The following is a 15,858-nucleotide window of genomic DNA, read 5'->3' as shown; positions in this document are numbered from 1 at the left end:
TGCATGTATAGTGTCTTAAAAAATCTATTTTTGTATAAAACTGTAGGCCTAGGTATAAAGCTGATTGAAAACGGGTTTTGTTTATAGAAAATTAAAGAAACAAAATGCTTATATTGTTGTCCTTGTTATTTTGTGGTTAGTTTATTGTGCATTTTAACTTTAGGTTGTTATGATTTTATTTTGTTCATTTTAGCTAAATGATAAAAAAAAAACAAACGGGTAAATTCAACCAGAAACCCATTAGCTGGCAGCAGCGCATGTAGATTATGATTTAGTAACCAGTTATGTCAAAAAATAAAAGGGTCGAAAATTGGTCATTTTTGAAATACTGTATCAACTTTTAAAAATTAAATTATTATGCAATAATATTGCCATAAATGCACATATATTGTGTTATCATCTTATAGAGTCATAGTAACCAGTTATGTCAAAAAATAAAAGGGTAAAAAATTGGTAATTTTTCGAAAATTTCCCTGTACAGGGATTTTGTTTAAAAATGGCCAAAATATCAACTTTTTAAAATTCAATTATTATGCAATAATATTGTCATATATACACATATATTGCGTTATCATCTTCTTATAGAGTCATAAAAAAATAAAAGGGTCGAAATTTGGTCTTTTTTCGAAAATTTCCCAGTGTTGTATCAGAAGCTATCTATTTTTTCCCCTTTCGGCCTTCCATAGGAAAATACTATATACAGATTGATGGCGCTGTTTAATATTTTCTTTTTTGCAAAACAACATGTCTGGTCACAGTCACGGTGGAGGAGGTGGCCACGGCCATGGGAGTTGTGCTGATGAACACTCGCATGATGATCCAGAAAGAGGAATGCAATTTACTTTGTTTACAAAAATTGATAAAGATAATGTAGAATGTCTAAATGAAGTAGATGATGGGTCGGGGAAATTAGTATTCAAACCCTGGGATGAGCGACTGGACAAAGAAAAGGTAGGTAGGGGGCCTACCACACTCCCTTCCTTTCCTTCCTGCCTAACCGGTCGATCTCCCTGGCTGGCCTGCTGGCTGGACTGGATCTAGGCCTATACTAACTGATAATGGGTTTAGCATTACGGTAGCAGTAGAGTATACAACTAGGCTAGGTTACATAGCATGGGGCAGGCAGGCCTGGTTACATCATACATCAAGTATTCATATTATATTACAGTATTATTATTATTAAATTATTATTATTGATAATCTTACTACAGACCGGTTTATTAGTTACTAGTCTATGGTGTTATGTTCATACATGGTGCAGAATTACAGTATTTAGCGCATGTCTAGCTGGCATAAAAGAAAAAGCAATATAACGTTTTCAGTTGCTTTATTTAAACATTTGATTTTCTCCAAAATTTAGTTTGTTGAAAGTGATGCTGATGAGGAGCTACTTTTTAACATTCCGTAAGTTAAATCATTGAAACACATCATTGTTGATATTATGCCACTGATGTAGGTAAAGTAATAGAGACTGAGTAGAATAGATTGGTTGAACATTTCATGCATCATTTCATCTAAGAACCAATACAATAATTAAGCCAATGAAATTGTTGACAGGACAATATAGTGCCTAGTGGATGATTCGTCTAATAACAATTTTAACTTTTATTCAGATTCACAGGTCATGTAAAATTGAAAGGAATTGTTGTGATTGGAGGAGAAGAAGATTATCATCCGTCTCAAATGAGGTTGTAAGTATTAAAACACATGAAAATATTTATTATTTAATAAATAATAATAAATATTAATAATACTGGCAATATAAATATTATAGCCGGTACTAGCAAAGGTAGATGTGAACAATAGCAACATCTAGTATAATCAACAAAAGTAAAACACTCTTATTATTAAGTATAATAAACATCAAAATACTGTGAATTAAATGCAACATTTTAATACTGTATTTTCAGATTTAAGAATCGACCTCACATGACCTTTGATGATGCAAGGGCCGAGCCTGATCAAGTGTTTGAGATGCAGAGAGACAGCACAGGTGATCTGGAATATTCTACTAAGTAAGTAAGCTTAAAACAGCTAAGTAAAAACTGATTGTTTATTTACTTTTATTTGTATTTTGGCTGAAAATGTAAGTCTAATCTAGCATTGCGTTTTTTCCTACTCGCATAGGTTATACCACACTCTAAATTTTATACAAAATTCTAAATCATTTACAGGTTATCCAAAATGTATGAATATGAAAATGTTTAACATTATTTTAGAATTGCAAGATTCAGTGGAGTACACACACTATCGATTCATTTCTCCAAGAACTTTGGTGAAGACTCAACCAAGATATATTACATAGGCTTACGAGGCGAGTTTTCACCTGCTCCAAGGCAAGAAGTATTGTTAGTGTCGTACGAGGCCTTCCCTAACCCAGCTGATCATAAACATAGTCTACGAGATCAAGCCAGGCATGAAATCCAATGAGATGGGCCAAAATGTTTAGGTTGGACATGGATGATGTGAAGGTTGCATTTTGGTCCCATAACATTGTTTCAACAGGGTGGAGTTGTAAATGTTTTATTGGAATTTGGCTTAATCGAATGAATACAGATTCTATGTTGATAGCATGTTTGGGTTGGACATGGATGATGTGAAGATTGCATTTTGTTTCAAATAAAAAATACTATGTCTGGCTTATTTTGTTGGCATTTGAATGAATACAGTGTATTCTCTGTAAGAACAAAGAATTTATAATTTATCATTCGAATATAAAAAGTAAAAAGCACAAAGATTTTGAATCGAATATGGCAATTATGATTATTCAAAGATTGGCTTGATGCATCTTGTAGAATCTTAGAATATTTATGAGATCATTTTTACAATGTTTGTTGTCTTGTGTTACCAGGGAAGAGTATAATTTCACTCTTTCCTGGTGTTACAAATACTATAATAATAACAAAATCAATGAATTGAAATAAACTGTTTATTTTAATTTTATTTAACAGAGAACTGTAGTTTGAATTTATATATTTCTGCTTACCAAGACTGCATCCTTCTCAGGATTTGTAATACTCCAATAAACCTTCATCAGTTGGTTTCAATACAGTCTTATCTTTCAAATTCACAACCCAACCTGGTTGAAGTCCATAAAATATCTGCCTAGGGTCTTTACGCATTGATAGCATTTGATATCGAGTGTCTTTTGATAAATCTGGCAGCTCGTAGCCAAACTTCTGCGCCAAATCAAACCTTGCTTTACGAACCTTTTCAGGATCCGCTAAATATCCACGGTTTTCTGGGTTTGTGTAAAAATTGACGAGATCTTTAGGTGGTAATGAACGGCGCATAATTGGTAGTCCGCGTTGGAAGAAGATAAGCGGGTGTGCAAGCGCTTCCACGCTCTGAAGATCGTAGAAACCTAACGTGATGACGCCAGAATTGCGTTCAACTGCTGCAATCACATCTTCTGTTGCCCATTGAACCTCAATATTTAGTTGAGCTTGGAATTCATCTTTACCCTAAAGTAAGAATTGAATATCAAATATGTTCTTTTTTTGTTTTTTTACGTGACAAAAAAATGTTTGATAGTTTAGACAATATATATATCACTCAAAACCAAGGAATTAAATGAACTTACCTCACTAACAAGTTGGACACCATAATGCTTCTTAATGATATCAATTGAGACAGCTCTAGCGTTGACTAACGATGTAAGATCAACAGGTTCCTCAGGGTTGAGACGACCCATGTCAACCAAGTACTGCAACATGTGTAATGATACTGGTAAATACTGCCTCCTTAAACTGAAATTGAGTTTGCAAATATTTGTTATAAATCATCATTTATTGTGTAAAGCTCTGTTTAGTACACTATCAAACTTTATGTAACAACAAAATGTGATGTGCCCTTATATGGACATGATGTCATATCACTACTATCATTAAGCATATCGCACTTTTTTTGTCAAACTAGTTTGATAGTGTAGACAGAACTTTAAAGTAATTCATTTTTCAAACTTGGGATTTCATTTATTTATAATTCCTATTTGATGTGCTATTTCCGTATCATGAAAAAGGCAGCACTGTAATAATTAATAATTTCAAAGAATTAGGTTTTTATAGTTTAGATAAGACATACTGGTGGCCAGCATAGTAAGGCTCTTTAGGAACACTGAGGTAAAACGGCGACTGTCCTCCTTCGTAACCAAGTCTTGGCGGTATACCACGCTGTCGCTGTCCTTTGTGACCACGCCCACTACGCTTCCCTCTTGTTTGGCCTCGTCCTCGTCTTTTTTCCTTTTTAGAAAAATACATGTAATTAACAATGACAAGCAAGATTGAGGTAGTGCTGTATTCTAGAGTCTATAGGCAAGTAATATATATTAGATGCTAGAGGGCCTTCTAGTACTAGTAGTAGGCCTAGCCTTACCATACTCTACTAGAAGTAGGAAAGGTCGGCTGCCACACGGCCGGGCAGCTACCTTTGTTGGAACTTCTTCTTTCATTCCTCCGGCCTAGCTAGGCCTACCTCTGCTAGAAGAGGACCGTCCTTCTACTACCTCTAAATTATAAACAATTAGATAACATTACAATCCAATAATACGTACTTGTTTACGTGCTCCAGGGTTGTCTTTGACATTGTCTATCCTGATTCTAGGCATATTTCGCACGATTTCCAACCCACGTTTTATAACGCCGTTCCCGTAAGTCGCCATTTTTTTATGATATGGCGCGCCATTTGTGTCTAATAATACAGTTCAATCTACAACAACACTAATAGCACATTATTAGGAGGTACCGTATATGGAAATAAATAAATTAAGTAATCTTGTTTCTTAGATTAGAAATTAGATTAAATTAAATCTAAATCAAGAATTAAACATTTTCGTTGTACTGTATAAACTTGCGGGTCAAAAGAAGCTTTTAGTTAAAAGTTAAATAAAAAACTGTATATCGCCCTCTACATTCATAAATTTATTAAATACAAACAGTTGATAAATAGGCCTCCTCCTCATAATATACCATAGGCTTAATGATTATTCTTGTCTAAACCTTTCTTCTATCTGATTACCATTACAGTATAATATGACTACTTGTGATAGTTGTAAAGGTGAATTTTTGAATAATGCCACAGCATTGTCGGTAACTGTGTGGATAACATTATTTTTTGCACATTTTACCAAACATATTAATGGTTTCTGTTTAGTAAATAAAAACTTAATGAAAAATGGATCAGAGTATATATATTTAAAGTTTATTTAAACAAGTAAGTTAACATCTTCTAACATAACATCAATCATTACGATTTAAAAATAATTATAAATTTCCACTGTGTTTTTTATAATGAAGGATAGAATAGTCTTTCTTGGAAACATTAGGCCTAAACTGGTTTTAGTTACGGTCACGTTTCTTTCTCCGGGATAATTGGCAACACAGGTCGAGGTCAATTTTGAATATTACTCCAGAAAAAAATATAAGAAAGACGTTTATGTGGAAAGATTCAATTTCTAACTAGTTTTGTTAGCCTATAGTTTGAGGATAGTTGACGCGTTTCAAACGGAAACGTTGGACTGAGAGACTGGGCAGAAAACTTCGTGCGTTTTAACGTTGATGATGACGGTTTGGCTTGAATGTTGTTGTTTTTACAAATCCGAAATTAAGCTTTCGAAAAAAAGTAGCCCTGTTTTAATCCTTTATTGATTAAGCCTATTGTGGAAGGAATAAACAAAGAACACACATCTGCTTACGGCGGATCTGGAGAAATTGACTTTTAATTCTGGGCCAAGCTTAACAAGTTATGAAAACATGGTAGCACGACTTATGCAATTACAAACTTGAATATTATAGTACCATTCCTGTTTATGCATTATTATATTATTTGTATGTCAATAAACGAACATATTACTCTATATATTTACTGTTTACTCTACGATTTTTAGATCTAGATTAACCATTTTTTCAATTATTGGTTTTGGCTTGCTCAAATTTTCAACAACAAAAAAAGAAGTATAAGGAATGTTTTCTCTGCATTATCTTTATCATAAGAGATATTTAAAATCCCAGATCATTGAATGATTGTGTGATTATAGTCGTTAACAGGATTAAAAGTTAGACATTTTTGGCTTTTTATTAATTATAGAAAAACTGATTGATAATTTGTACAACTTTCTATGTATTTTTGTATAATATAAGAGCAGTTTTTCTTTTTTCCAAATGTTGCTCCTGGTTAAGTTATGCATATTTGCTAACATACCGAATATAGGCAATAGGTAATACTTGGCCTAATTTAATTCAATGAATATTAATTTAATATAAAACAATTGAATACTATTATATTTAGAAAAAAGAAGTGTCGTTGTGATGATGATGGAAGCGTACTGCTGTATTGCAGACGTGGTTTCGATTGGTTGAATTTGAGCACATCACCCTTAGGAAGACGTCTATACCTGGGCATTGATTCCTGAACTACTCAAGTCTGTTATGTTATATAACTAAATATCTATTTGAGAAGTTGTTACCATTACTTTGGAATCAAACACCTCAATCTCGTTACCATCAGTCGCTTACAGGTTGCGTAGTTTGATGAATATACAAGGTATAACAGACGATATATTGAATCTATGAACGAATACAACAGCGAACAATATTTCAAGTCTGATACAGAAAACAAAGCGACATACAGTGAAACTACATATAATTTGCTATTTCTTCTTTAGAATCATCGTAAACATTATTATTGCACAGGCAACAAGACGTGTTTTTATATTATATTATCTGTACAAAGTATTTTTCTACCTTTTGTAACATCATCACCTGTACAGTGTCTGGTTTGGTAATTCGAAGGAGCAGTTTATAGCTGAGTAAATAAACCGCCAACATCTGGAAAACTAAAGCTTTAAAAAACAGACCGGTAAGACTTGATTTTTACAATAAAAGTTACTGTTTTGGTTTATTGTTGTCAGTGTTTAAATGTGATTAGTTATTTGTGTACCGTGTCGAACTCAGTAGGCTACCTCCGGCGGAGAGTGCGGTCAGCTCTCTCAGAGTCCGTCCTTCCTCGTTAGCAGGCTACAGACGTGGTTAGATAATTTACCTGAAACGCGGCTAATTTCTTATTGGCGTGAAGTAATTATTAAATTAATTATTTTGCAATTAGCGTACATATTTATAGGGTAGCCTGTAATTGCCTCGTGCGAACAACACCACAGGCAGATAATTGACATTTTTAATTGTCAACTGCGATTTTGGCTACAAAGGCATTCTTTATTATTGATAACCTATTGATATGTATTTATAATGCACAATGTTAATTAACAAAACAATTACTAATTTAATTGAGATAATAACAATAATGCAAGAAATATATACGAAGTATGCTTATGGTACTCCGTACATGAATGATAGCAATTTTACTTCTGATTCTCTTACAACGGTTTTTGAATTATTTAAGCAAAAATAGGAAGAACCTATACAGTAGGGCGATTTAACAATAGAAAGACCAACAGTGAACATAATATAATTGATTTCATCAATTAATTAATATCAAAATGTTATAATAATACATTATAAAAAGAAGTAAACATTACAACAATTATAATCAGAAACATTACTGAATGAAGGCGCCATCATCATTGCATTTTTATAGTCTAATATAAAAATTACAGAAATTTGTTTTTTTTTGTACACCAACAACAAAAACGTAGGGGCCTACTATAACACTGTAAAATAGAGCACAATATACATTATGATATAAATGTCAAAGTCTGTGTATAATTAAATAAGTAATCCTTAAATAGAATACAATAATAATTACATTATGAAACATAAAAACATTTAAAAAGGTGTGTTTATAACGAAATAAGTAATCCCTTAATATTGTAATATTTTTGTAATCATCATTAATATAACAGCATTGGAATTCGTACTTTGTCCATGACATACCATCATCGGTTTAACAAACATGCATCATCCAGCAATTTATTACGATTATACAGATATGTTTTACATAAACGTGATATAAAGAGAAATTATTTACAGATTTTTTTTTTGTTAGAACGGATTATGCAGTAATATTCAAATAGGAACACCCATAGGCTAAACAAACTCAAATACTAATTGAGTTTTGCCGCAAATTCTTCTAATCTACATACCGTCACCTAAAGTTATACTCATTAAAAGAAGCCTTTACAACAGATTAATAATCATCCCGGCGGATACAGATTAATAATACATATTTAATTGAGGAAATATTCCGTTAAACTTGAGCATTTTGAATTTTTGAATAAAAGTGACTAATCATGACGTAATCCGCGTTGACAGTTAAATTTGCGCGTAAGAAATGTATCTTAGCAACAAAGCACATGGCCCTCAGTATACGAACTTCGATACATCATCATTACAATAAGCGTGAAGGGGCATACATCAATCCGTTAGGTCTTTGTCCCGTTCAAGAACATTACTTAACACAACATCAATCAATTCGGGGATTTTTTTTCTTTAAAAAAAGTGAAATAAATTGTAAGAAACTGCATTTGAGGTTAGGCAAACTTAAAACATTGATTGTATCCACCAGTTTTAGCTTTGTTCTGCTGTCAACATGCAGCCATTATGATGTACACTAAACAAAGAAAACAATAAGCCATGTGCATAACAGATAAAGATGTAAATACCGTATCTTAACAATAAGACTATATTTTTAAATACTATGTGTTTACATTTACATATTTGTTGTAATTGCGATAATTTTGTTTAATGATCACCATTACTTTACTTGTCTTTTGAATGTATATTGTTCCTTACCATATTATGTAATTCAGCAGATTTGCTGCAAATTGGTTTGTTTTTTTAGATAAAAAGGAAAAACATATATTCTTACTGTAAACCATCAAGCATGGCAACGTACAGAAAAAAAGTTTTATTTTTTTTAAAGCAATTAATTAATTTGTGAATTAATGATTCGTATAAAAGTTTTTAGCTTAAGGTAAGATAGTGAAAAACTGAAAAATATTATCTTAAAGCTACACTATCAAACTAGTTTGTCAAAAATGTGTGATGTGCCTAAATATGGTAGTAATATGTTTAAATATGGTAGTGATATGACACCATTATGACCATATATGGGCACATCACAGAACTTCTTAAAATTTTTGCTTAGGTTATTTTGACTTAACAAAATGATTCACTTAAAATAAGATCATCTTAATAAGATGATTTTTTAGCTAAGAAAGTTTGATACATCTAAGCACTGGATCCTATGATTTGAAGGCACGCATTATTACTACATGCCTACTGTAATGCTGAATTAAGTGCGTTTTGTTCTCATATTTCAAATGAAATAAATTAACTGATTTTAAATATAATAACATATACGAAACACTTATTTAAACATAATGTATTTCTACACACAATTGATAGTGCACTAAATATAACAATAAGCATAATACAATAATTCGTTTTTGGAAAATATTATTTTTCTTTCTATTTTTATTATTGATGTTTTGTCTCTTTGCCAAGAGCAAGCAAGATGTAATGAAATTCTGCCATCAACGGTAGCCAAAGGCTTAGCCTCCTGGCAGCAGCACTGTGTGGGTTCAACGTAACTCCCATAACACTATGAATACATAAAAACATATCTTTTTGTTTAGAATACGTTGTTGCATAATTATTTTTATGAAATGTAGGCGTATAGATTGGTTTGATTATTCGAAATAAATATATTTTAATAAAACTTGATTTTTGAAATTAAGAATAAACTACTTATGAAAACATTGTTGTACGTGTTTAATAATACACTACATTCAATGTAATTTCTTCCTACTTTCGTATTTGATTTTAGATTGTATAACGCTTTGGAACTTCAATTCCTTATAGCAAATTATTAAAACAAGATATCCAATCCGTCTCGACAATAATCAAATGTTTTTGTTTATTATTTATTTTCCATCCATTTAACAAAGTACAACAGAAAAAAAAAATAAAAATGCGTGAAATATGATCAAAATAAGTAAAATAAAAACTTGAATAATTTCATGTTTTTAAACTTTTCAAATTTATTTTCGTTCACAGATTGTTTAAATCTGGTCTTGAGATCATGTCATTCCTGGCTATTGACTCTAACAGCTGGCCTGTAAGTTAATGTTTATTTTTTTGTATGTATGTATCAGTGATTTTATAAAAGACAACCGAAAAGTTTTGATTTTCATTTAACATTTGTTAACCGTTGAATGTCTAACTTTGCTTCTTATTTCATTCTTGAAAGGAAATAAAACTACAGATTCGATAACGAACATAAATGAATAACTCTTTGCACTTTTGAAAGAGCAAATAAGATATAAAAGTAGAATATACATAGAACACTATTTTGATTTCCAGAATCGTGAAGATTATTATTAGATCAGTTGATTCAATTGAATATTATATAAAATATTAATTTCGATTAAGTTAAGGTGAGTCCCGTAACGAAGAGAATGAGCTACCAGAAGCTTAGTATTTATGGAGGGTGGCCAGATCCTTTCCGCGCCTCTCCATGAGTATCGTTCCTAGTATTTTTCCGTATGTCCGCACCACTTGGCTACCGCAACTCGTAATTTCGTTATTCAACCTGTCGTATTTTAGTAAATATATCATGTAAGAATGTTCATCTGGTTTGTAGTAGCGTACTTAAATTAATAGGTAATACATAGATATATCTCACTTACCACCAATAAGTGCTGGTGAAAGTATTACGAATTAATTAATAAATTCCTATCTTTCAACCCATAGGTCATTCTAAATAATTTCCTATTTTGTATAATGTTAAGAATTATAAATTCAAATATATTTTGATACTATCGATTTATAGAGTTTAACCTACATGCACTCGCAAATATTTTTAAAGTTATGTATCTAATGGCCGCTCATAGACAGTAACATTTCCTTTATTCCTCCTCAAGGAAAACTTAGCATGACATTGACCCAATCAGAAATTCAGAAACGTTATGCAAATGAGAGTTTCCCATTTGACGATATCCGTGTGTAAGAGAATTATCGAAGCAATACGTCCGTTCTTCAATTTCTCTAACTGTTTATGCAAATTGTGTTTCACTTAAGAATATGTCGCCTATAGCTTAAGTTATCATATGAAGAAGTACCATCCGTAAATGATTGAATACTAATGTTGTTATCAGCAAGCATATTTCCTTTAACTATTACTTTGTATTCTGTACAGTCGTACATTTTTTCAAATAAATATTTAGTTGCCAAAAATCACTTCATGAAACTGAAAGAAGATTTTTTCTCTGATACATTATATGTAACAAGACGTGCTCCATTAAAAATATGTATAATATTTACCATCTTAAAAACACTATATTGTACCTACAGGGATTTTCTGTCGTTTTTATTCAAGTTATTCTCTGAAATGTTCTTGGATTTGTCTGTTTAGTTTTCTTAACCGGAAAAGGCATTTTCTTGTGTTTTAGGCATCCATTTCTGTATCCACTTTTAAAGATACTATATTTTAAGAGTTTACCATTTTATCCATTTCCAATGTTTTAAGGAGTATGTCACAATGTATCTATATTATTTCAAATCTAGAAACAATGATGTTAGGTGAAGAATCTTTGTTTAATGTTGTTTAAGTTTACCTTTTATTTCCATTTGCATATTCAGGGTATTTATAGACTATAAGATTATTCGAATCAAATATGAACATTTTGACGCATTTCACCAGTTGGCATTTCATACCTAAATAAAAAGTGTTTGACTCAATTTACATGTTAAAATGTCGTCTGCTTACGTAAAGTTATCCATTCTTAATTGTTCACAATCTTCCACAAACAGAGAATTTCCTTTAGATTTAAAAACGATTAACAAATAAAAAAGTAAAACAATTAAATGCAAGATATCTTTATATGTATTACTAATACAGTCATTAAAATTCAAATGAATAATTTACATATTACGTTTTTCGCTCATGTGAGTCACGACAAAAAAAGTATTCTTTTCCATCATTGTCATGCTGTCATACATCACCATCTATTTTGAATACATTAGTTTTGTTACAAATCCATATTAAGGGTAAATATGGTAGTTCCACAAAAAACAACAAAAGAACCCCAGTAAATTCGAATTCGTTTCATTTTTATGAAAATTATTTTGGCGACAGAATTAAGTTATAGGCATATTAAGAAGGGTAATAAAATGTTGAAATGGCCCATGTACCCTTGAAAGTAAAGACATTGCCCCGTTTCATCTGCATCATGAAACAACCCACAAATCAGAATTAGAACACATTTACATTCGATTACATGTGTGTCGTTATGACCTAGATACAACAACCACGTGACATTTTCCTAAATCTCTTATTATAAATAATGGAGTTTTACACAAACTCGAAGTAAGGAAAACGTAATTTACAAATCCAAACAGGTCGGGTCAGAAAAATAGGATACTCTTTATAATGGAAAAGTGGAAACATCTTGCTTCTGAATTTTAAAAAAAATTATTCTTATCATTTTTTTCCTTATTCTATTATTTTCACTTTACCTTAGTTTTCCACCACTGTCAGTCAACTGACCACATCTTTTAATTATTATTATTATTATATTTTATGTTGTTAAAACATCATTTAACAACGTGAATTAGATAAATTGAGAAGAGTAGCCAAATTCAAGATCTGACTAATGGTCTGTCATCGCATTTAGAAAATGTATTTTCTTGCGCTATGGACATGTCTATTTATACCCAAACACTATTTTAAAGATGGCATCACTACATATATAAACAATGACATTATGTTTAATGTTGTTTGTTAATGCCTATTTTATTTAGATAAGTAGAGAATGTAGTCACATTTTGAGATCTGACCTAGACGTCAATTGTTTCTAAATTTGTTTGACACTTTTCCTGTAGAAGTTGAATGTGTAGAATTTGTTTACCTTTTTGTACAAAATAAACCAGTTGTGATAGTGCATGCTAGTCTTACGATGTAACCTATAACCGGAAGGAAAGAATACTTAATAAAAATCTATTGATTTCAATTTTCTTATTACAATAATGCATTGACTTGTTCTTGAAATATTTCTGCCGCTAGAAGGAAAACAATTAAAAATATGTATTCATGAGCTGATGGAGCGAGGGAGTATCGCGTAATTATCTAGCACTCCGTACGTTTCTGAATTGTTTTAACCAACTGATTTCGCCCCAAGCTTCAATACCTTTCAAGTATTTTATAGCGGCGTTCTCAAAGCCGTTATATTATTTGGTTTCCTGTTAAACGTATTTCTAACTCTTCGTCTGATTAAAAACGTTCATAGGAAAAATAGCACAGCCATGATTGTCTGCTGCAAATTGAGCGTAGGTCATCGCTCGCGTATTCTAAGTTTTACGCGCTGTGACGTATTGTCAAAGTTAAAGTGCAGTTGTTGAAGAGCAAGACTACTTTAAACTACTAATATAGGTCTTTGACCGTTTCGTTCACAGTTTTTGTATTATTTCAGATCATTAATCCAATCAATGAGTTGGTACCGTATGCACATGATCAAATTCGATGGATATCGTTAGAGGGCTTCTCTCTATCGATTGAAATCGATGAAGTGGGAATTTTAAGAACGTTTACTCTCACGGTGTTTAAGACAGTAAAGATAGATTTCAGAATGATTAGAATAGAATTATAAAGTATAGAACAAGTGGGGAAAATTTGACTAATTTGAAATTGTTAATTCAAATCAATTCATTAAGTCAAATGCAGATTATAATAAATTTATTTTACGAGGATAGATTTATATGATCAGAAGACGAGCATTATGTGCTTGCATTATACCTGATAACCAACATAGGAAGAGGTTCGGTCACCTTAATGCTCTAGCTATTTCTAAATGATCTGTGCTTGTTTATACGCTTCATCCCAGCCTAGTCTAGCGTTAAAATCCGAGGAAAGTCGAGTATACGGCCTAGCCTAGGGCTGAAGAAACGCAAGAAAACCTGCGTTGTTGCACTATTATCGTAATAGTATTATGAAATGATAAATCCGACAGAGAATTACAGCCGTTGTGTAATCTGTTACCTCGAGCTAGATAGTTGGTCAAATGTTGAGCCTTTAACATCTTAATCAATCGTTTTACAACTAATATCACACTCTGTTTGGTAACAAGCGTATATTTTCTCACACCATGTGATACTGTCTATTCTCACCGCATTGTTGTTATTCTTTGACGAGGTATTAGAGCGTTTGATACGATTATATTTAGCGCCTCATTATATTATAAATTGATAGTCTTTTACAAGTGACGTAGTTTAGGGAACTTCTGTGCAAGATAACTAAGTATTTGTTCCAATGCTTTTAAAACAAAGGCTGTCATGTTGTCAAATTAAAGTTTCAATGGATAAAAAGGGTATCGTTAAGATACTCTAATACAGGTGGCATCTCATTTGTATCACAGGTGGTGCCTTATCATGTAAGGTTAGGTTAAGTCATGGTATGATACTAGGAAATACATGTGAAACACATAATAATTACAAACTATTCCTCGATAGGAGAAAGTCAGATACAGTCGAGCATATAGAGTGGGAAAGAGTGACTTTAGTATCCGTAACGTGTCTTCAAATCTCAAAATGTTTTTGGTATTGAGTTGAACACAATAATTACACGGAGAATGAGTACTTTGTTTAACTTTATAGGAATTACACGTCCGTTGTACTTGCACTATACGTTTTGCTGCGTAAGGTAATCTAGTGGGAACCAAACTTGAAGGGCACACTACACATACACAATGAAGCGAAGACATGTGCTGCATATTTGGTTTGAAATATAAGAATAATTGAAATTGATGAATAAATCTTTTGAATCATCTGTCAACACAATGATTTCAGTTACATCTAATGATAATAGCGACGAAGTTGTCACAATTTCAATTTCTTAAGTTTTGACATAGAAATGTCATCTCGTCTAAATTACAATAACACATCGTTACGCGGTTGCTTCAGCTAATTCCAGTAATAGCAATTTTCCAAAAGGTATCATACACGATATTAATTAAAGGACACATAGCATATGAACAATCTAAACCACATGTTCTGATGTTTAATTGTATATTTCGTTAACAAAGACAAATTTTGATTATTATTATTATCATCATCTATCGGAATGACAGACATTGTCATCAAAATCGACTGATAAAATCTTTTTCTTTTAACATTCTGATTATTATAATTCATGATTTCAGAACATGAAATAACCATTTGTATAGTATTGTGTAATGTCATTTATGGACATGATGATGTCATATCACTACCATATTTGAGTATATCACTACCATATTTGAGTATATCACTATCATATTTGGATATATCACTACCATATTTGGGCACATCACACTTTTTTTGTCAAACTAGTTTGCTAGTGTAGACAGTGCTTTAAAATGGTAGAATGTTCTTATTTTCTGAATAATATTGTTATGATAATAATTGCATGTATATAGCATATGCTAGAACTACTCATTACTCATATATAAAATACACCTGAAGTCAGGTGCAATTTGTTCCAGAGCTTTGCTCCAGAATATCAAATTCCTTGCTTAAAGGGAATACAATTTATGTTTAAAAATAGATAGAAGTATATAACCTCGTCTAACCCGATCCTCGTACTTCAAAATTAAATATTCATGAAGAATTGTTTTAACTAATAAATTTCAAATATTGATCTTGTGGAATGGCAGTATTAAAATATATAGCACTTAACTCTGAGAAGCTGTAGGCAGCATAATACAAAGTGTCTTAACCCAGCAATCCTGCAGCAGGTCCAAAATGATCAAATCGAGCAATCACAATTATTCAGTTAAAATTATAACTGTAGGCCTACAGATTTTAAACATTTAAAAAAGTCTCTTTTATGTGTGTTTTTCATCAGCGAAATCATCATGTTGTTTACTCTTCC

At 31.7% G+C, this 15,858-nt stretch overlaps 3 protein-coding genes across 3 annotated transcripts in view; 2 read left to right on the top strand and 1 right to left on the bottom strand.

Moving 5' to 3' along the window:
• The first annotated feature begins 717 nt into the window (after positions 1–717).
• Positions 718–2,840, top strand: LOC144853775 (PITH domain-containing protein 1-like). Its single transcript, XM_078711598.1, has 5 exons — positions 718–951; positions 1,361–1,404; positions 1,614–1,691; positions 1,911–2,015; positions 2,220–2,840. Exons 1-5 carry the CDS (start codon positions 745–747, stop codon positions 2,428–2,430), a joined length of 645 nt encoding a protein of 214 aa, XP_078567724.1. The 5' UTR covers positions 718–744; the 3' UTR covers positions 2,431–2,840.
• Positions 2,841–2,915: 75 nt separating this feature from the next.
• On the bottom strand, positions 2,916–4,703 carry LOC144853773 (large ribosomal subunit protein uL15m-like). The gene is made up of 4 exons (XM_078711597.1): positions 4,553–4,703; positions 4,084–4,241; positions 3,584–3,749; positions 2,916–3,464 (listed from the first exon to the last, which is right to left on the bottom strand). The coding sequence occupies exons 1-4, from the start codon at positions 4,658–4,660 to the stop codon at positions 3,003–3,005; spliced, it is 894 nt and encodes a 297-aa protein (XP_078567723.1). The 5' UTR covers positions 4,661–4,703; the 3' UTR covers positions 2,916–3,002.
• Positions 4,704–6,782: 2,079 nt separating this feature from the next.
• The window catches only part of LOC144854678 (transcription factor AP-2-alpha-like), a 116,790-nt gene continuing 107,714 nt past the window's right edge, over positions 6,783–15,858 (top strand). The window contains exons 1-2 of the mRNA XM_078712620.1: positions 6,783–6,855; positions 10,011–10,071. Of these exons, the coding sequence (XP_078568746.1) occupies positions 10,036–10,071 (36 nt within the window). The 5' untranslated portion in view covers positions 6,783–6,855; positions 10,011–10,035. The remainder of the gene's footprint in view (positions 6,856–10,010; positions 10,072–15,858) is intronic.

The sequence above is a fragment of the Antedon bifida genome, chromosome 10 (assembly GCF_963402885.1).
Source record: "Antedon bifida chromosome 10, ecAntBifi1.1, whole genome shotgun sequence".
Classification (NCBI taxonomy): domain Eukaryota; kingdom Metazoa; phylum Echinodermata; class Crinoidea; order Comatulida; family Antedonidae; genus Antedon; species Antedon bifida.
Note: the sequence above shows the minus strand (reverse complement) of the source record. Positions and strands in the feature narration are given on the sequence as shown.

What these genes read in the sequence shown, in the direction of transcription:
- LOC144853775 (XM_078711598.1), top strand. Translation starts at nt 745, where the DNA reads ATGTCTGGTCACAGTCACGGTGGAGGAGGTGGCCACGGCCATGGGAGT. An exon ending in GAGCTACTTTTTAACATTCC is followed by an intron (nt 1,405 to 1,613) that starts GTAAGTTAAATC and finishes ACTTTTATTCAG; the next exon opens with ATTCACAGGTCATGTAAAAT. An exon ending in CATCCGTCTCAAATGAGGTT is followed by an intron (nt 1,692 to 1,910) that starts GTAAGTATTAAA and finishes CTGTATTTTCAG; the next exon opens with ATTTAAGAATCGACCTCACA.
- LOC144853773 (XM_078711597.1), bottom strand. Translation starts at nt 4,660, where the DNA reads ATGGCGACTTACGGGAACGGCGTTATAAAACGTGGGTTGGAAATCGTG. An exon ending in ACCCTGGAGCACGTAAACAA is followed by an intron (nt 4,242 to 4,552) that starts GTACGTATTATT and finishes TTTTCTAAAAAG; the next exon opens with GAAAAAAGACGAGGACGAGG. An exon ending in CCTTACTATGCTGGCCACCA is followed by an intron (nt 3,750 to 4,083) that starts GTATGTCTTATC and finishes ACTCAATTTCAG; the next exon opens with TTTAAGGAGGCAGTATTTAC.